Raw genomic sequence first — 21,213 nt, forward strand, 5'->3', positions numbered from 1 at the left:
AAAGTAAACATCCCAAACTGCTTTTTGTCTATTTTTTTCAAAAAATAATGTGATCTCCGTAAAATAAAAGAGACATTTTGGCTCATAACAAATTTATTTTAGAATAACACAAGCCTTCTGTTAAAAAATATTAAATAGTAACAGGAACTAATTTTGTAAAATTCTTTCACTAGTAGTAATAAAGTACTTAAGTGAAAAATAATAATTATCAGAAGTGATGTGACAAAAAGAAAAAGTAATTATAATACGAAAATCTTTAAAAAAAATTAACATCGTACAAAAAATAAGAGAAGAGAATGATGAGGTTAAAAGTGTTACTTTCAGTGTTCATGATAGTAAAGGAGATAATAATCATATCAAGATATGACTACATAATTAAAATAGCAGAAATAGAAATTATAACGATAATAATGAGAAAGACAGTGATAGTGGTGATAGTAATTGATTTTATTATAAAATTTTTTTTGGTGATTTAAAACCCAAACAAATTATAAATAAAAGTCTCACAATACTAATTTTTATTACCTTTTTAATAGAAAGATTGTATTGTCGCGAAATAATTTTGTTAAAAACCAAAATATATATATTCTTTTAATAGGAATTGCCTTCTCCTTCAAGAAAATAAACCAGTATTGAATTGAATTGGGTATTTATTTAAAAAACAGTAAAATGATAAATAAACTCTTAAAAATTTTATATTTTAGACATTAATTTTTAAAAAAAATACCAATAAAATATGTTAGAATAACAAACGTGAACAACTTAATTTAAATTAATAAGATATTCTACACTAATTATTGGAGATAATTTGAAAATAGTGTGTCCATATGATATGCACATACACTTATCTCCACCTTACCTAGCTCATTTTCCTTGATCATCAAGTTTATTATAATTCCTCTCTTAATCTCCAACAACATCAAAAACATAGAATTCTCTAGAGGTGTTCATGAATCGGATTCAATCCGCATATTCGTGGTGTTTATCCGAATCCGATTCAAAAATTGCGGATATAACTCTGATCCGCAAAGTTATCGGATCGGATTGGATCCGCACATTAATATGATCGAATTGCAGATTTTGTGTAGGTATCCGCATATCCGCATATTAGCAAAAATAAAGAAATAAATAAGTAAATATTCTTTTTATATTTTTTGTATTATTTTAATTTATTATTTAAAAAAATATGTTTAATATTATTTTAAGAGTAAACATATTTAAAAGAATAGAAAAAATGAATTTTATTGATTTTTTTAATAAAAATAAGCATTTAAAAATAATTTTGTGTTTTGCGGATATATCCGATATCCAATCCATAAATGTGTGAATCGAATCCGATCCGATGATTTTAGTGCGAATCGAATTAAAATTTTGGTCATTTTCGATCCGTGTTCACCCCTAGAATTCTCAAACATGAATAATAATCCAATTAGAAGATCACTAAGAAGAGAATTTCACTATATCTACTTTGTTAAAAGACTTTATTAATATTTTTTTAAAGGATTTTTAAATGTACTCAAAATATTAATATCTTAATAATCTTAATAATTGAAATCAAATGTTAAAATTATTAGTTGACTGATACACTTAAAATTCTTCTTACTTTTTTATTTGTAGGACTATTCGAAGTATAAATATTCACGTGTTTATTTGTCGGATTACTCCTAAAAAAAATTTGAATTTAGTTGGCTCCTAAGGAATGTGTATGTGAGAAATTTGAAGTTTGAAACTTTTCGACATTTTGATCCCACTACCCGCACAGGAGAATAATGGGTCACCAATTTCATCAACAAATCCAACGCCATCAAGCAACAGATGGTGTTCTTAACCTCTTCAGAAAAGCCAATCACGATCTCAACTTCGTTCACCACTCCCTCGAAAAGGAGTTCCAAACCCTTTACCCTGACAACGTCCGTTTTTTCACTCCTTTTCCACTTCGCACTTTTCACATTTATGCTTCAATTTTAATTTTAATCTTTATTTTATTTTTTTTTCCAGGCAAACCCTATGAAGCTTGTTTCGAGAATCAAGAAGATACAGGAAGATATATCAACATTGAAAGGGCAGTGTCAAGATCTTTTGGCTGCTAAGCAGGTTTCTCTATACTCTATAGTATTATAGATAACTTATTCTGTGTAATTTCAATGCTATAATGATATGTAATTTTTCTCAATTTTTTATGCTGCCATACTTGATTGCAAACTTATCAGACTCTTGGCTTAATTTGTAAACAGTAAACACTACAGGTTTAGATGATTAGGTTGCTACTTCAATTTTATGATTGAAGTTTACCTAAACTCGTGTAAGCTTCACAAGTTAAGATAAACGCTGAGTTTTGAATGCCTTGTTTCATTGATGTTTGAATTAGTATATGTTTAAATACCTAAATTCTGGTTTTTCTTTGTTACTGAATAGAATTGCTATTAGTATTGTAGGACAATCATGATATGATATAGGAGGACGCTTGTCATCGTGACCCTGCCTGTAAAATTAGTCAGCGTCAAGATGCTGTGGCAAATGATCTTAAAAGGATGAGAAGATATTGGAATTGAGTGAATTTCTGATATTGACAGTAAATAGAAATAGAAAGGGTTCCATATTTGATATTTTGATTTTTGAAGTAGATTGTGAGATTGTGTTTATTCACTTGTGCAGGATTTAATTGATAAGGCTCAGAGAACTCTGGTTGAGAACAGAAATTTAGTGCAGCGCATGCAAGCATCTGTGGGCATCCCCCTCACCGGCGAAGATGATGAGGCTTTTACTAACTTCCAACAGGTAATTGTGTCTCTGTGTATGTTGTTTTTTCTGCCCTTTTTTGTGTGTGTTTTTGATTTTTAGAGGAAAAAGAAAAGCAATGAACAGACGAAGTGATGAAATTCTGCTTGTGAATTGTGCCTTTTTTTTCTAAACAGATGTAGTGATGAAATTTCTTGTAGTTTTCTCATTAATCTATTACAGAGAATTTCATAATGGTTCGTGTAGCTTCCCAATAGGATTTAGCCTGTTAGTTCTTCAAAATATCATGCATCATTGCATTCCCTGATAGTTTTGATTTCATAAGGGAAGAAAAAGCATCATTTCACAATGCAGTTTTTTTCATTTTGGAGGTGACTAAGTGGAGCGTGATGGTTATTTCTGTATGCGTCTTCTGCAATTCTCAATGGTTGCCTATTTTCCAAGTGGTGTTTCAAGTGTTTACACCATTTGCCAGCAAGCAACTAATATTTAAGAAATATGAGGCTTTGCTTACATGTATTTTACCCAAGCAAAGTTGTTCTTGGGTATCTTTCATATTGCGCTGCCTCCAACATAACAAAGATTCCGTGTGATTGAGTTGGTGGAGAGCGGAAGGTGGAAAATAGAGAATGGAACGAAAATCATTTTGATCAGAGTTATGTTCTTAAGTTGAAATGAGTAAATTTTGTTTTCCATGTTAATATATTTTTCTTGAGCCAATCAAGTGCAAATTGATTTTCTAGTCCCTAAAGCTTCAAGTTGCAATGAATTTTACAAAGTTTTAACTGATTGTGCAGATAATTGAGGAATGGACAATGCAAGTGAGATCCAAAATAGGTAAGGTATTTCTTGGGCTTTTTGGTTTATCAATTTTCCTGACATTTATGACTGCCTATTTAAATATTGATGTGTAATTTTTATTAGATGACAGTGAAAGTGTTTTCGAAACAGAAGTTTTGATTGAAAATGTATATATATATTTTTTCCAAATTGTTAGGAGGGATGGAATTTATAAAAGCAACTATTGTCCAGTGTGCAAGAACAGAAAAGGGAGAGAAATATAGAATGGAGTTTGGGTTTGAGTAAATGATCGAGTCTTAAGTCTAAATATGTGTTACCACTTCTGGCTCAAGGTTTGCGAGACAGTTGTTCCTGAGCCACAAGAAGGAACAATTTGAGCTTTCTCCAAAGGAATTGGTGTTCTCCTAGTCCGTACTACTACTACTGTAGCAATTGTCAAGACATTCATTCAAGTTCTCATGCACTTATGTTTATCTCTTCTTATCGCAATTATTTTTAACTCATCAACTGCGGAACTGCATAAGTCATGTGTTCAGAATTTTTTTGCCTCTCTTTTCCGATGTTGCATGCATACCAGTTTGCCTCATAAAAAGTGGATGCCATTTGGTTTCTAAACCGCAAAAAGATGGTTGCAATTTAGATGCAGTTTGGACTTTGAAATATCCGAGCCTTGCACACCCCTACAATTAACTTCGTCCTGCTTGCCCTACTCATTTCTTCTCATGTTAATATATGATGTCACTTAGTTGTATCTCTGACCTCTGTAGCTAATTAAGCTTTTAGAAGAGATGATTAGTGACAAGTTTTATTTTCTTGTTAATATATTTATAACAGTTGTCACCTTTTCTTATCATAATGTGATCTTAAATATTTTTTTGCATGTTACTTCCAAAATCATGAGTGCATTAAACAAATGTCTCAGTAACCACGTATGTGTTGATGCAGGGGATGAAAAACATGATGCTGATTCTGGAGATCTAAACAAACTGCTCTTCTCAGCAATAGTTCAAAGTAATTGAACAGGTTTCATGAAGGTTGTAGATGTCGCAATTTATGTCAAACTCCAACTTTGTGTTGTAGTATCAATAGAACTCTTGGTCCAGAGTTGTTACTCCTTACTTTGTGAAGGATTGGAATTATAGACATGAAAACAATTATGTTAGCAACATGTACAATTTTCGTTAAATTGATTATTCTCATTTTTCTTTTTCTTTTTTTTAAAAAATCCTTTTTTCTGGGATAGAAAAATATGAAGACAATGTAAATTACGCCACCAATGTGCAACAGGTTGGAAAGCTTATTCAGGGAAACAGAATCTTGTTACATGGCAAGATCTCCCGCTAGAACTATATGTAAGTGCCAGTTAGCTCAGGTTTGTGTCTAGTAATAGAACTCAAATTCTGATAGTTCAATCAGAATTAGACAGAAAAAAAAAAAAAAGAAACAAGAACATGTAAAAGACATTATATAATTCAAAACAAAAGCAGCAGAACAATATGGTTTTCACTGCAGATATAATCTGTTGTTGAAGGTTAGCTGCATCTCTTATTAGTTAGTTATACAATCCTCTTGACATGAAACATAGACACATGTTAATGATGTATTACTTTGTTATCTCACAACTTAATGTTGTATGCCTGTTTTGAAACCACTTAGATGCACCAGGTTGAACTTGCATTAAGATAATCCAATGGTATGGATTTGAATCATCAGCGAGTAGCATTTATCATGATTCAAAACTACACCATTAGATTACTATGTATAATTCATTAAGTCCAATTCTTTGCACCATAGCATTGTCCATGGTATCTTTGCTACTTTGAAGTTGGAGGTTCTTCTAACCACTTTGCGCGAAAGCCGGTTCCTTGACAATCAGAACAACACATGGATCCCTGAAAAAATATGACAAAGTAATGGCATGATGAGTCTCTTCTAAATTGAAGTGCTAAGGATCTAAACAATTAAGTTTTGAGCATGGATGTACCTTGCCATTGCAAATAATACAGCTGGTATTTTTCGATGGAACTTCACAGAGCATTTTGTCACCAATAATGAAGAAACCAGTACCCCCACACCATTTGCATTCAGTATGCCCCTTTGAGTTGCAAGACGAACAAACAATTGGCCGTGGTTGCTGCAAACATCAGGAGTTTTTGAGAACAATGACCAACATGGAGCTATAAGAAAAAGGTAACTAAATTTATATTCTAGAACATTAAAATCCTTGCTAGTTTTCTTCATTCCTTCTCCTTTGTACTTGTCTTCAGGTGAGCTGTTTCGAAGTCATAGCTGATGTAACCATTGATACCACTATGACTATCATCATTCATAATTACACATTACCAGCATATTAGGCCAAGGGACTTATGCAGTTTTATTATTCCCTCCATCTAATAATACCTGTCCGATTTAATAAAATTGGCACATTCATTATTGGATAGTAGAATCTCATCTCATGTGATTTGGACGTGTAAGAAAAAGGTTTGCAGAGAATCCAATTTGGAGGATGAATCAGATGGAAGATTGACAGGCGGCGAAAGGCAGAGGAAAACTCAAAAGACCATGATATGTAATAGTATCATTATAAACATGATACAAAATCAATCAAATAAAATAAAATAAATTTGATATATAATAGGACATGATAGCGAAGTTTAATTCATGTAAATGACTCCTATTTAGTAGGATAAGGCTTTATTGTTGTTGTACATTCTTTATTGATTTTATCAATTTAGCTGTTATTAATGGACAGAGAAGTAATTACTTTGTAAGGCGCTAAGTTGCCTAAACAATGAACACATATGGCATTCATTAAGTGCATGCTATTTTACTAAATTGAATAAATTCAAATGCTCTCTTTGTTCTGGGTGAAACAAAAGGTTTGTGAAGGGATAAGTCCTCTTGAAACAACATCTTGGAGATTAGACAAGCATTGCTTATATGATAAGTTAATTAATTGAACCATGTAAATTGAATTCATCAGAAGCATACCAACTTAGATTTTTCTTGCAAAAAATAAGGAATATGAGATTTATTAATTTAATGTTATCATCATCAGCAGCACATGATGGAAACAAGAATTTGAAACGTACCTGGGAGATTAACCAGGTTTTTTCTATGCGACTAACAAAATCAGAAGATGAGTCCACCATAGAAGCTCGGATTCTATTGAATAGCTTTGGATTACGTGGCATAGAAACTCTTAAACCAATTGGTGCTCTGAACCTTCTTCTACTACTCTGCAATGTTTTTGTCATGAGTGCTGACTCAGTACTACTACAAGATGCAGAAGTAGCCATTTTCGGGTTTCTTCTTCTTGGATAGATATTGAGAAGGGAAAAGAGAACATAGAAATAGAAGACCTTGAATCAATTTAATGGTCAAAATACAAGGTAGCAGGTCATGGTTTTTTGTGTTTTCCTGTGGTGTAAAGGCAACTTAGAATCCATTGGTTCTGGAGGCAGCAGAGACCAAGATATGCACAAGCACAAGGCCAAGGACTAATAAGATATTTATAATAATTGAAGTTGGGACCCACCCATAAAAAAAGGGTTCAAAATAGAAGAAAAAATGTATAGATTGGGCGTTTTTGTTTTAGATTATCTTTTATTCAAATTAATTATATATAAAAAAAAGCAATACAAAAATTAGAATTTGAATTTTTTAAATTTTGAATTTTACTTTAAAAGATAAAGTATAATTTTTTATTATTTATTTTGTAAATGAGACCAAAAAAAATATGAAAAAAAACTATTCAAAAATAAAAAAAATTATTTTTTCTCTCAAATAAAATTTAATTTTAGAGGATCCAAATTCCAAAAATTTATAAACAGTAGGTTGTTATTTATCCATAAATTTATTTAATTTGTTCTTGTTGAAAATAAATTAAAATTAAGAGAGAATAAAAATATGCTAATAGTTTCTACTTTCTAGTAGTAGTTAGTGGGTGTAGTGGCTACTCGCTAGTGAGAATTGATACAATATTTTTCATATAACTCGATCTAAAGGTTTGTTTGTGATTACTTAATGAATTAATGAATTGCTGATATTTAAATTTTCGATACATGTTTGAGTAAACAATAAATTAATTTAAATTTGTTTTTATATAATTTTTTTTTATTTTTTATAGTTTTTCCTAATCCGGCTAGCCCAAGATGCCCAAGATTATTGGAGTTATATTTAATGACCAATCCTTCACATATTGGAGTTATATTTAAATGTTTGTCTCGATCATCAGATTCTAAATTCTAAGTTCATAACCCTAACCCATTCTCATTTTGAGCAGAACAGATCTACTAATTCTTTGATTTCAGTTAGTAAAATAAGAGGAGTCAGATCTTGAACTAAGAAATAGATTCTAGAAGCTAAAAAAGGATATCCTGAACAATTTCAATAATCCGTTTCATTGATATTCTTGATATAGTAGATGCTATCACGCATACAATTATACTCAATTCGATGGAATTGTTTGATCTTAAAGGGGATCCTCTATAATTTCGCACGTGAGGAGTTATTTCTTGGTTTCGTCCAGTCATTAATAACTTGATTATTTTTAGATAATAGTAGATAGAAATAACACTTGTAAGGAGTCCTATTGAAACCAAGAAATATAGGCCTGCCTGCGATCCACACCGAATAAATGAAGTTTTCCAAAAAAACCTGCTAGTGGAAGAAGACTTCCTAAAGATAAGAGACATAGGACTAAAGAGAGAGCCAAGCTGATTTTTAATATAACTTTTTTTTGGTAAGGGCCTTTAACATGATTTTAATTCAATTTCCTAGGAGATTTTTTGGGCAGGAGGAGTAAGAATTTTTTGTTAGGAAACCAAAAAAACCTCTAGCTTTTGTTTTGATTTTGGGCCTTTAGCCCATTTAAAACCGACAACCCACATTCAAAATGTTTCTCGTCATTTCGTATCTAACCCATTTGACACTGACAGTTTATAACACATAACCTCCCTCCGCCCTCCGCCCTCCGCCGTTCGTCGTCATAGTCGCGCCTCCAGAAGCTTCTCTTCCGTGTTGCCACCGTCGATCCGAGTCTATCGACCGTTCTGAAGCTGGTAGTTTCCAAATCTACAGTGAAGCTCCTAGCTCCCCAAAACCCTAATCATATTGATCAGGTATTCACTCACACACATCCCCTGTTAAAAGTCTTGCGTTGTGCTGAAATATTTGGAATTTTTCGAATGCAATAACACAAATTTTCACATAGAATAGAAATTGTCGATGTAGAATTATGCTAAAATCATTACATTAGATAGCATGGCCTTACATTTTCTCCCGTTTTAGTAAAGATATATTTATTTTTCTCAGGTAGGGGGATTGGTGAAGTGAACATAACATGGCTTCAAAACGGGAAAGGGAAACTAACAAGGGGTTAGGGGAGGAAGAGCTTGATGCCGAGGCTAAAAGGCAGAGAAAGGATGAGGAGTCTTCTCCTCCTTCTGCTGCTGCTTCCATTGCAAACCCTCTTTCTGGGTTGGCCAATAATTATGCCGACATTGATGAGGAGGAATATTATGATAGAAAGGGAAAGCTTTCTACTAATGAGAGGAGGAATGACGGGTCCCAGAAAAATGGGAATGGATATGAAGAGCTGGGTGATAGTGATAGTGATGACGATGATTCCAGCGAACCATTATATGGTGGAAGACGCAGTCGACAAATTGAGGTTCGGAAAGACTGTCCTTACCTTGATACCGTTAATAGACAGGTATTCAGCTTATCCTGTTCTTTTGTATAGGCAGTCATTCTTTTGTATGCATATCGTATCTGAGATTCTGAGCTATGATGATGTTGTGTAGGTTTTGGATTTTGACTTTGAGAAGTTCTGTTCTGTCTCTCTGTCGAATTTGAATGTGTATGCGTGCTTAGTTTGTGGGAAGTATTACCAAGGCAGGGGTAAAAGTTCTCATGCCTATACACACAGCCTTGAAGCAGGACACCATGTTTATATCAATCTCCGAACTGAGAAAGTCTACTGTCTACCCGACGGATATGAAATTAATGATCCTTCATTGGACGACATTCGTAATGTCCTTAATCCAAGGTTAGTCTAATATGTTTTATTTTGGCTCTCTTGATACCATAATGTAACATCCTACCATAATATGTTTTTTGCTTAGTGAACTTTACCATGTACTTAGGTTCTTCTGCCTGTGGATGTGCCATCCTGTTTGTAACATGATAGTTCTGTGATGCTCATAGTTCCTGTAAAAGATTAAACCTCAATTATCTAATATTAAGAATTATATTAAAACTAAATTTTTAGTGATTATTCTATATGATACCAATCTTTCTTCATCTAGGGACAACAAATTCTAGTTAAGATTAAATACTAGAACTCATCGAAGTGCATTTATATGGTTCTCTGCCTGCAGGTTTACTCCAAAGGATGTTGAGCTACTTGACAAAAATAAGCAGTGGTCTAGGGCACTTGATGGTTCTAGTTACCTTCCTGGAATGGTATACCTTGTCTTGCTTATATATTATAACAATAAAATTTGCATTGTTCATTGGATTTATCTAATCCATTATGAAATGATTTCAGGTGGGACTCAATAATATTAAGGAGACTGATTTTGTGAATGTAACAATCCAGTCCTTAATGAGAGTTACCCCCTTGCGGAATTTTTTCCTTATACCTGAGAACTATCAACACTGCAAATCCCCACTTGTTCATCGATTTGGCGAACTGACAAGAAAGATCTGGCATTCACGAAACTTTAAAGGACAGGTTTGTTTTAGACATACTCATTACCTACGTGTGACTTTTATAATTTAATGCTTATCTCTGTATTTATCTGTGCCAACAGGTCAGCCCGCATGAGTTTCTACAGGCAGTAATGAAAGCCAGTAAGAAACGGTTTCGGATAGGAGCTCAATCTGACCCAGTTGAGTTCATGTCGTGGCTTCTTAATACGCTACATGCAGATCTTAAATCTTCGAAGAAGAATACCAGCATAATTTACGATTGCTTTCAGGTACTTCCTTATTGCTCTTATTTTCTTATCTTTTGGTTGAATGTTGTTGCTAGCTGCAACTATCTACCTATGTTTCAAAGATTTTTTTTTAAAAGAAAAATATCTACTGAAGTGGCATTTCATTTTTAAATAGGGCGAACTTGAGGTTGTAAAAGAGATTCCTAACAAAGGGATCACCGATAAGAAAGAAAACGGTGAGGACCTAAACAAGAATGAGAAAAATTCAGATGGTGCTACAGAGAGAGATGCATTCGTCAAAGAAACTTCCAAGATGCCATTTCTAATGCTAGGATTGGATTTGCCACCGCCTCCACTTTTCAAAGATGTGATGGAAAAAAATATAATACCCCAGGTACTGCTTCACTTAACTCGCTTACTTTGCTTTGTGCATTGAAATATTGTCATGAAAATAATTTTCATTTAGGTGGTTGTAGTTTGAATCATAACTCTGTTGCTAGGAGACATACAAGAATGGCGAAAGGAATGTTGTGGTTACACTGTTAGAAGGATAGTGTGAAACCTTGTAGCTTGTTGCTTGTTAACATTTTTTTCTGAAAACAAGGGGCAAATTACACTCATCTTATGATTGTAAAATATAACACTTCAACATAACCTGGACAAAGAAGGGGGTAACGAAGAATTTCACTACACCATTCAAGGGAGACCAGAAAAATTTTCCCTTAAAAAAAGTAAATGAAAGAAGCAGTTTATGATATTTACTTAAAAAAGATTTTGCTTATGCTGTAATACAGCTACAGTTTATGTTATGTAACTTATGTTCTCCCGTTTTCACTGACCGGGTTCTCAAGCACTCTGTCTCTCGTGCTAACAAAGTTTGCTATATAGGTTCCTCTCTTTAACATTCTAAAGAAGTTTGATGGGGAGACTGTTACAGAGGTGGTTCGTCCTCACATAGCAAGAATGCGGTATCGGGTTACCAAATTGCCTAAATATATCATTATTCACATGCGTCGATTTACTAAGAACAATTTTTTTGTGGAGAAAAATCCCACTTTAGGTAAGAATTTACTTGCTGTAATTTTGTTCTAGTTGATGCCAGCATGCTTATTCCAAGTTCATAATAAGAATTCTCGTTTCAGTCAACTTTCCTGTTAAGAACCTGGAGTTGAAGGACTACATTCCCTTGCCAACGCCGAAAGAAAATGAGAAATTGCGATCTAAATATGATTTGATCGCCAATGTCGTCCATGATGGCAAACCTGGTGAAGGTTTCTATAGGGTATTTGTTCAACGCAAATCAGAAGAACTATGGTAAGTTTTGTTTCTTGGCTAGAGACAGAACATTTATCAGTCTATTTATCCTTTAGAACTCAAATTCATCAATCTGAATTTCTGTTTCAATAATAGGAATTAATATCTTAATTTTATTTCTTTTCTTTTTTCAAAAAATATAAAATAGGTACGAGATGCAGGATTTGCACGTCTCAGAAACACTTCCTCATTTGGTTGCACTTTCAGAAGCTTATATGCAGATATATGAGCAGCAACAGCAACAGCAATAAAATCGACTCAAGTCCTGTTTTGCAAGCACCATAATCTGAAACTTGATTTTACCCGAATAGAGATGTAGAGGTGTACGTGCTGGGGTTGGGATGAGTTGAATCCAGCATTATTTTTTTACTGGGTCATTTTGTAGAAATCAAATCAAAATCACTGAAAATAATTGGATCTAAAGAGTTGACCTCATATTAGACAATGCATTATGTAAGACTTTGGATATTATATGTACTTATGTAGTAATGAAATTTTAAACAAAAAAAGAAGTTTTTGGCCAGCATTTTAAATCCTTTGGTTTTGTAATCAAAGAACATATTTTTAGCCAACATTTTGAAATATAGTTGGATAATTGTTGGTCAAAAATAATAAATTCTGTTAGTCTTGTAACATTCTTCTATATAAAATACTATTTCAACAAAAAAAATAGTGTCGAGAGCACAAGTATGGAACAGGGAGTTCTTCTATATAAAATACTATTTCAACAACAAAAATAGTGTCGAGACTCGAGAGCACAAGAATTCACTTGCAATTTGCAAATATGACAAGTTCTTTAGCAGGTATTAATTAGCATTTACATGCTAAATTAATTTTACATAAACCAATTTAAATTGATTTAGTGATTAGCTCACTAATCCAATTAAGTAAAGAGTATATAAAGAATATATAGACAATAGTACATATGAAAGAGTTTAGCATAGACAAGTGTATACCAAAGTTCATAAATACGAAAGTATATTCCAAATATTAAGTTTTACAAATTCACTAACGGTATGGTATTTTTGTCTACTAAATAATATTTTAGGTGTACTTTGATATTTTTATATTTTTGTTCACCCCAAATTCTTTTATGTGTACATTTGTCTATTTACTTTTTAAGTAAGTGTTAAAGGTTCAAATTTCGCTTTGTACATAGAATAACCCATTGGCTAGTGGTAAACCTTTAAATAAAGCTTCAATCCGCGACGGATTAGTTGAGCTTGACTAACTGACGGGTGACTATACTGGGCGACCCCAAGATTGAGTGGTTCGACGATGATTAATTGATTATTAGCGTATTTAAAAAAATTGAACTGACTTGGGCAATCAGATCGAAAACATTAGATCATGTAAGGAACAAATCCGGTAAGAATCGGTTTGACTCAGTCGAATTTTGCGAGAACTAGTGAACCGGCTGGTTTGAAAAATTCGAACCGATTTGAAATTTTTTTAATTAAAACCAAAGCTCTGAAAATCGGTTCGAACCGATCGATCGAACCGTGAATCGATGAAGTTTCCGGATGGAAATCATAACCGCCTTTTTGAAAAACCGTTATCGAACCGAACCGGAACCCGGCCGATTTTCAGATTTTCCACCAAAACCTAATCCTCTTCCCCGTCCTTGAGCACTCACTCACTCACGCTACCCGCAGCAACATCTGGCCTTCGAGCTCCTCCATGACTCTGTCACTTGCTCCGTCCAGCCACCGCCGTCGCAACTGTCATCTCCGGCCACTCTCCCCCAAGCCATTCCCCCAATCCTCAGTCCTTCCTCTCTCAACTCTCAACCCTAGGTTACAGTCTCCCCCACCGCCGCAAGGCTCGACTCAGCGTTAAACAATCGGTGCGTCCGCCTGTATATTCTCCTGGTAGCCCGTCGTCCGTCGCACGTCGTGGGTCGTCGTGCTCATTGCCTAGTCGACCGTCGCCCTCACCTTCTCATCACCAGCGTTCTTGCTCCTTCTCCCTCATACTCTGCTCATTGCTCACTTCTCAGAGTCTCATACTGAAAGTAATGGTTATTTTCTTGCCTTTTTTTTTTGTTCATTTGTTGTTCAGATTCAGAGATGTCCCTTTCCTCCTTTGCTTGGTTAGATTAGTATTATTTAGTTTATTCATACAATATCTTGCTTAGGTTTTTTTTTATGCTTAATCACTTAGAGGATTTAGACTTTAGAGTTATTTTTTATTGAATTTCTGGATTTGAATTTTGAATTCGTGCTTGATCTGCAATTTCTGTTTGATTCTTCTTACTGTTGTTGTGGTTGAAATTCAAAATTGAAATCTGATTCTTCTTCTTCTTCAATATCATATTCTGGACTTGTTGATTTGTGAACTGATCTTGTGAAATTGAATTTGTGATCTGTTGTTGGATTTGTTGCTAAATTGCTTGTTGAATCTGAATTTGCATCGATTTCGGCCTCTCTTTTTTCTTGAATTTCTGTTGATGTTACTGCGAGTCTTGTTCTGTTGATAGCTGAGATTTGGTTGCTTCTTGATCGATTTGTGGTGGTTGCTGTTGTTGCTGCCTTAGTCTAGCTTTAATCTCTTCCCACTCAATTTTCCATTCTGCAACTTCATTCCAGCAAATTTCTAGCAAGCTTGGACGCATATCCAGTTGGTAGCGATGATAGAACGCAATTTCGAATGTTTCCAAATTGGCAAATGGATTGAGCGCCTTCCATAACTGAAACCATCTTAGAGCTTTCCCTTTCAAACCTCTTTCCACCTCTATGAATCTCTGCTCCTCAGTTGTCCATCCATAACCATCTTTTCCATCCAATATTGGAAATGTATCTTCATATTGTTGAGTTATTTGTTTTTCCATGAAAAATGGAAGAAACCTCTAAATGAGAGCACCAATATTAGAACTCCCTCTTTGAGTTAGGGAGAGAAACTCCAAATTGAACCAAGTTCAATATCAATTCATTAATTCCTTTAATACATTGATAAAAGTCTCTTATTTATATTCTTAAAAAACTAAGTAATTCTAATGGACATAACTAGTACCCTTCCTAATATTAAATCGTAACATGTAGTGGCCACTGTTTATGAATATCATAAGTATGCAAAATCAGTAGAGGATGCTTGATGTTCTCAGAGCAGGTGTTTTATTTGCCATTTTCATTTTAAGTGGATAAATGGTTTCACTGAATTCAATTTTTGTGATAAAATTGTGAATATGAATAAATATGATTGATGACAAACTTGGATGTTGGCCTTTTATGTTTAGTTGGTTGTTTTTGTTATTTGACTTGAGTTTGTATTTGAATGAGATCATAATATTCTGGTTTATATAGTACTTTTAATTTGGATGATATTTTAAAGTTTATATTAAACTATAATTATGTTTTAATGTGTTTATTTATATTTTATTTATTATTTTATTATAAAATGGTTTTTTCGGTTCCATCACGGTCGAACCGGTTGAACCTATGAACCATTAAACCAGTAATTAGAGCGATTCGATAACCGGTTCGGTTTTCAGAACCTTGATTAAAACCCCCCAAAACGATGTCGCTTGACGTTTAAAGAAAACAAAACACCCTAGGCTAGTTGAACTCACCCCACCCAGTACTTTTGAGTTTTGACGACGGCACACCACACACAGGCACAGCGCTGGCAGCTCACCTCGGTTCACCGCCGCCGTCGTCGTGCCTCTCGCCGGATACTCCACATCGTGTGCTCACGAGTCGCGTCTCGCCTCTCTCCTCCGTCTATGCTGTGTGCTCGGCCGCTCGCGTCTCGCCGCGCCTCCACCGGTGAGTGCTCGAGCTGTGCTTCCTGCAGCCGTGCAGCGTGTCGTCGTCTTCCGCCATCACAGCCCCCAACGCCTGGTGTGCTCCACTTTTCGCGTCTTGCCTCTCTTCCTGCAGCTGTGCTTCCTGGTGAGTGCTCGCGGCGAGCTGCGCCTCCGTCCCTCCCCCGCCTCTCTTCCGTGGTTGTTGCTGCCTAAACTGCTGCTTGTCGTCCATCTTCTGCCTCTGCAATATCAGGTGAGCATTAATTTTTTTTACAGTTTTTTTCAGGTTGATTCATTGATGTTATTGCTGTGAATTTTATTGTTGATTGGTTTATGAGCGGATTAGAAATAAATATGGCAGTGGTTGAATTGAAATGTTGAATTGATTTCTGAATTGGTTTATAAATATGAATATGCAGGGGTTTTGCTGATTATGAATATGGTTTAATTGTTGAATATGCAGTGGCTTTGTTAATTGTTGCATTGGTTTATGAATTGGTTTCACTGATTATGAATTTTGTTGATTGTTGATTGTTGTTTCTGTAATGATGCCGGTTTGTTTTACTATTAGTTACTTAATTGATTGAATTCTTTTCTGTTATGGGATTTTAAGATGGCTTCATCAGAGACACCATCATCCCAAGAACATTACATGAAGATAGATACCTAGATTTTGAAATTACTCATTAGACATAGTTTATATATTGTTATTATTGTGTTAAATTAAGATATATTATAGTGGTACTGACTAAGTGACTATTGACTAAGTGACTATTGTTCAAATGTTAGTTAAGACATGCATTTCAAATTTTAATTTTAAGATTTCAGCTGTTTTATATTTTTATTTAAATAAGACCGATTCAACCCGTAACCCACCGATTGAACCAAAAATCCAATGGCTCAGCAGTATATGGTTATTAGTGGTGATAAAAAATTGTATGGTAAATAAATAATAAAGATATAAAATCAAATTATTATCTCAATTTTAAATCAAATTAATTCTTATTTTACATAACAAATTTGTATAATAATACTTCATTTTCAATTCATTTCAAATTAAATTAAATAGTGGGTTTAACAAGGTTCGGCTTGAAGTCGATCCAAAACCGCTTTGGACTTCTGTCACAATGGTGCTAGTGATTCTCATTCATCCGTGCCTCTTGTTGCTGCCATTGAGAAGTTGATGAAAAAAGGCCGGTCCTTAACTTGCAATCACGTCAAATGCTTGTGCTGATGGACTGGTTAAGTTGGGGCATAATCACCCTAATCTTTATGTTGCTTATGAGTCTCTTCTTAGAGTAGTTTTTTTTTTTTTCTTTTTTGCAGCTGATTTTAGAGGGATGTACTTCGAAATCCCAGCAATCAACGATGTTGTTTAGGTGTCATCATGAGCGGTGAGCCCAGCACAGAAAGACAACACCACAGTCGCAGGCTCATATTCCATCTCTGATTCCTCCCTCTATTTCATCCAAAGCTTCCATTAATTGAGAATCACACCAACCAATCCTTTTCAATTTAAAAAATGCAGGTACCTGCACTTCTTCATAATTGAATCAAAGTTCCTTTTGTATTCTTCATGTTGTGAAAAACATTGCCTTCCTGCACCTTATGGCACTGAGCTTCAATCCATTGCGAAAGGGTTTACAATATAGATTCTTGAGCTACTTCTATGATTATTCTTTATGTTGTGTTGATCTGAATCTGTGCTCTTCATCATTGCCTGCAAAAAGTTCTGTTTCTGGTTTTGGGGCTCAAGGTCAGGGTAAACGTGAAAATCATAGTTTTAGGTTTCCAGGGGAATTGCGTGTTACTGCCGATGATGATGGAAGTAAAGGTCAGAACTTCAATTCTGGTAGTCTTGATACACTGAGTGATGATGAAGAGGAAGAAGATGGTGATGGTGTCGTGAAAGGGTCTAGTGATGGTGATGATGAGGGTCTTGAGTTTATGAGCTCCTCTAATGGCAATGACAATCATGCATATGGAGAGAGTATTGGTAGAGTTGAAATTGATGAACATGAATTCAGGCACCCTTTGGTTAAGGAAGTTTGTAGGTTGATTACATATAGGTCAGCTTGGAACCCTAGACTTGAAGGATATTTGAGGTACTTATTGAGAAGATTGAAGCCCCCACATGTTTGTGCTGTCTTACGCTCTCAAGAAGATGAACGGATTGCTTTGAATTTCTTCTATTGGGCTGATCGGCAGTGGCGCTACAAACACAATGCTATTGTCTACTATACATTGTTAGATGTGCTTAGCAAGACTAAATTGTGCCAGGGTGCTAAGCGGATTCTTAAGCTTATGATGCGCCGTGGAATCAAATGTTCCCCTGAGGCTTTTGGCTATGTGATGGTGTCTTATAGTCGAGCAGGCATGTTGAGGCATGCCATGCAAGTTTTGACCGTGATGCAGAAAGCTGGAGTTGAACCTAATTTATCTATATGTAACACTGCTATCTATGTTTTAGTTAAGGGCAGCAAATTGGAGAAAGCACTGAGATTCTTGAATCGAATGGAGCTGGTTGGAATCAAACCCAATGTTGTCACTTATAACTGCTTGATCAAGGGTTACTGTGATCTGAATCGGGTTGAAGATGCATTGGAGCTTATTACGGAAATGCCATCCAAGGGATGTCCCCCTGACAAGGTTAGTTATTATACTGTGATGACTTTCCTCTGCAAGGAGAAAAGAATTGAAGAAGTGAAGCTGTTGATGGAGAAAATGGTGGTGAATAGTGAATTAATTCCAGATCAAGTTACATATGATACACTTATTCACACGCTATCCAAGCATGGACATGCAGATGATGCTTTGGCTTACTTGAGAGAAGCAGAAGACAAGGGCTTCCACATTGATAAGGTTGGGTATAGTGCAGTAGTTAACTCCTTTTGTAAGAAGGGCAAAATAGATGAGACGAAGAGTTTAGTGAACGAGATGTACTCGAAGGGCTGTATTCCTGATGTTGTGACATATACTGCTATTATTGATGGATTTTGTCGCATGGGGAAGATAGATGAAGCGAAAAAGATGCTGCAGCAGATGTACAAACATCGGTGCAAGCCAAATACCGTTTCATACACAGCTTTGTTAAATGGCCTGTGCCACAATGGGAAATCGTTAGAGGCAAGGGAGATGCTGAATGTAAGTGAGGAGCATTGGTGGACGCCAAATGCCATAAGTTACAGTGTTGTGATGCATGGTTTCCGTAGGGAAGGAAACTTGTCCGCGGCTTGTGATTTGGTTAGGGAAATGGTTGGAAAGGGATTTTTTCCAACTCCAGTTGAAATTAACCTGCTAATACAGTCCCTGTGTCAAAATCAGGAAGTAGTTGGAGCTAAAAGATTTTTAGAAGAATGCCTGAATAAGGGTTGTGCCATCAATGTCGTAAACTTTACTACTGTAATTCACGGTTTTTGTCAGATTGGTGACTTGGAAGCTGCTCTATCAGTGCTAGAAGACATGTACTTAATCAACAAACATCCTGATGTTGTCACATTTACAACATTGTTTGATGCGTTGGGGAGGAAAGGTAGATTGGACGAGGCTGCTGAGTTAATAACGAAAATGCTGGGCAAAGGTTTGGATCCTACTCCGGTAACATATAGGACAGTCATCCACCATTATTGTAAATGGGAGAGAGTGGATGATATGTTGAAACTATTGGAAAAAATGCTTGTTAGGAAGCCATTAAGAACATTATACAATCAAGTAATTGAGAAACTTTGTGCTTTGGGGAAACCCGAGGAGGCTGAGAAACTTCTGGGGAAGGTTTTGAGAACAGCATCAAACCTTGATGCTAATACATGCCATGTTCTCATTGAAAGCTATCTGACTAAAGGGCTTCCTCTATCAGCAAATCGAGTGGCTTCTAGAATGTTCAGCCGTAATTTGGTTCCTGATTTGAAGTTGTGTCAGAGAGTGAGCAAGAAACTAATGTCTGATGGAAAGTTGGTTGAGGCTGATAACCTTATGTTGCAACTTGTTGAGCGTGGAATACAACAAAATGAGACGAATTTGTGATATTAGCTACTATTCCAAGCTTAAAAGTTGTGCCCATGGTGCTATGTTATCACTTCCCTTCGTTGGAGAGATCCAATACATCTTGCATTTCAATGTGGTAAGGCCATTCTTTGTTCTAGGAAAAATGGTTCTGATTTTTGAGAAAGCAAAATTCATTCATGTAATGTTAAATATGGTTTAGATAATTGTCTTTTTATGTTTGGCACATATGTATTTCTCTTTTGTGGTGATGATGATAGGCATATCATTTTCATGCTAGTGTTTTGCTTATATATTTCAGTTTGATAACAAGAAAACAAGAATTTAGGGGTAGAGTATGCATCTTCTTCTAAATATTATTTACATGATATATTATCCTACAAGTTGTGCATGAAAATGAACTCTAACATTGTGTGCCTTGTTGACAATTGCATGCTTCTTTCCCAAACAGAGTTCTCCCAATCATTTGGAAGAGAACTTAGCGCATTGACTACTCTTGTTGCTGAAATTGCTTCCTCATCTGTAGTCCCTAGCACCTCTTTCTTTGATAAAATTTTAAGCATTCGAATAGTTGTCTATCTTGGCTACCAAGCTGTCAATTAGATTCACTTTTTTTTATCAGTAAACTGGAAAAATCACTTATTCTTCTCTTTTTTCTCTTTCTACTCTCTACATTACTGTTTTTCCCACCAATGCCAACTATCTTCCATTTCCATAACCATTAAAAGGTAACATATATAATGTATGTAGAGTACATTTTCATATATAAATATGTGTGTAAATAACATTTCATGTTATTGAAAGGCCATGATGGATACTTTTAAGGTACTATTTTGTATAATTACTTTTGACTGATGGATTTGCTGAACAGCTAAATTGAAGATGCAAGACACATTTTGCAATGGAGTTGTGTAGATATTGTGGAATAATGTGCTACCTACTCACATGCTTTTGGTGTGCACTCTCAAGTCTCAACCAAGCCAATCTCAGTTAGTTCCACTTCTTCAAAATTGCCTATAAATAGACCTATGTATTTAAATGCCTTCTCATGTCCAGACATGAAATTTAAAAAATATTAGTTAGCTTACAAATTAGATAGGAAAAAGAAACTAGAGAGATGGAGTTGAAATACAAGATGGTAAGGAAAGTAGTTGTGATTATTCTATTACTTAGGAATCATTGTCATTGTTGATGCTTGCTTTGATCCAATTTCGGTCTCCTTCAAGAAGGTGCTGCATTCAAATGGAGGTGGCGATCACTTTGTCAAATCTAAATCTTTTATGTTTTGTGATCATTGTTTTTGCATAGAGTGTAGAGTCAATGCCTCTCACATGCAACTGTATGGCTGGATGTTGGATATCATTGCCACCAAACTTGCAATAGTTGACATTCCTCTCATTTCCTCAAAAGTGTCAATGTTTAGATGAAATGGTATCTTGTTATCCTCCATGTACAATCTAGATGACTAATTAAGAATACCAACAAAGTTTAAGTTACTTTTGAATCTTGTAACTGAAACAAAATCACTCATAAAAATGCTCCTGTTATTTTTATTTTTATCTTTTACTTTTTTCTCTTAATTTTGTCTTCCGTGTTTCTTTTTTCTTTTTTCCTCTCAATTCAGCCTTTTATGTTTTCATATTAAATTTGATCTCTTATATTTTAAAT

The 21,213-nt window shown here is 35.0% G+C and overlaps 4 protein-coding genes across 14 annotated transcripts; 3 read left to right on the plus strand and 1 right to left on the minus strand.

Moving 5' to 3' along the window:
• Positions 1,649-4,751, plus strand: LOC107605449. 4 transcript variants are annotated; one of them, XM_016307331.2, is made up of 5 exons: positions 1,649-1,910; positions 1,999-2,094; positions 2,656-2,778; positions 3,537-3,576; positions 4,486-4,751. In XM_016307331.2, the coding sequence occupies exons 1-5, from the start codon at positions 1,770-1,772 to the stop codon at positions 4,557-4,559; spliced, it is 474 nt and encodes a 157-aa protein (XP_016162817.1). In that variant the 5' UTR covers positions 1,649-1,769; the 3' UTR covers positions 4,560-4,751. The 4 variants fall into 4 exon arrangements, with proteins under 4 accessions (XP_016162817.1, XP_020960877.1, XP_020960876.1 ...); XM_021105218.1 differs by having other exon boundaries at positions 3,537-3,581; positions 4,486-4,726; XM_021105217.1 differs by lacking the exon at positions 4,486-4,751 and adding an exon at positions 3,737-4,414.
• LOC107605450 lies at positions 4,981-7,041 on the minus strand. 2 transcript variants are annotated; one of them, XR_001612520.2, is made up of 5 exons: positions 6,633-7,041; positions 5,525-5,674; positions 5,292-5,432; positions 5,241-5,260; positions 4,981-5,202 (listed from the first exon to the last, which is right to left on the minus strand). XR_001612520.2 is itself a non-coding variant. In XM_016307332.2 (3 exons), exons 1-3 carry the CDS (start codon positions 6,837-6,839, stop codon positions 5,355-5,357), a joined length of 435 nt encoding a protein of 144 aa, XP_016162818.1. In that variant the 5' UTR covers positions 6,840-7,041; the 3' UTR covers positions 4,994-5,354. The 2 variants fall into 2 exon arrangements, 1 of the variants encoding a protein (XP_016162818.1); XM_016307332.2 differs by having other exon boundaries at positions 4,994-5,432.
• On the plus strand, positions 8,442-12,332 carry LOC107605451 (U4/U6.U5 tri-snRNP-associated protein 2). 4 transcript variants are annotated; one of them, XM_016307333.2, is made up of 10 exons: positions 8,442-8,663; positions 8,857-9,256; positions 9,348-9,592; positions 9,924-10,008; positions 10,094-10,279; positions 10,359-10,526; positions 10,660-10,878; positions 11,373-11,544; positions 11,627-11,798; positions 11,947-12,332. In XM_016307333.2, the coding sequence occupies exons 2-10, from the start codon at positions 8,885-8,887 to the stop codon at positions 12,047-12,049; spliced, it is 1,722 nt and encodes a 573-aa protein (XP_016162819.1). In that variant the 5' UTR covers positions 8,442-8,663; positions 8,857-8,884; the 3' UTR covers positions 12,050-12,332. The 4 variants fall into 4 exon arrangements, 2 of the variants coding, with proteins under 2 accessions (XP_016162819.1, XP_020960879.1); XR_002349475.1 differs by lacking the exon at positions 11,947-12,332 and having other exon boundaries at positions 11,422-11,544; XR_002349476.1 differs by lacking the exons at positions 11,627-11,798; positions 11,947-12,332 and adding an exon at positions 10,951-11,269 and having other exon boundaries at positions 11,373-11,539.
• Positions 13,418-21,104, plus strand: LOC107605452 (pentatricopeptide repeat-containing protein At1g09900-like). 4 transcript variants are annotated; one of them, XM_021105223.1, is made up of 5 exons: positions 13,418-13,812; positions 15,412-15,796; positions 16,870-17,071; positions 17,339-19,663; positions 20,417-21,098. In XM_021105223.1, the coding sequence occupies exon 4, from the start codon at positions 17,491-17,493 to the stop codon at positions 19,564-19,566; it is 2,076 nt and encodes a 691-aa protein (XP_020960882.1). In that variant the 5' UTR covers positions 13,418-13,812; positions 15,412-15,796; positions 16,870-17,071; positions 17,339-17,490; the 3' UTR covers positions 19,567-19,663; positions 20,417-21,098. The 4 variants fall into 4 exon arrangements, with proteins under 4 accessions (XP_020960882.1, XP_020960883.1, XP_020960881.1 ...); XM_021105224.1 differs by lacking the exon at positions 15,412-15,796; XM_021105222.1 differs by lacking the exon at positions 13,418-13,812 and having other exon boundaries at positions 15,184-15,796.

This window comes from Arachis ipaensis, chromosome B06 (assembly GCF_000816755.2).
Source record: "Arachis ipaensis cultivar K30076 chromosome B06, Araip1.1, whole genome shotgun sequence".
NCBI classification, from domain to species: Eukaryota; Viridiplantae; Streptophyta; class Magnoliopsida; order Fabales; family Fabaceae; genus Arachis; species Arachis ipaensis.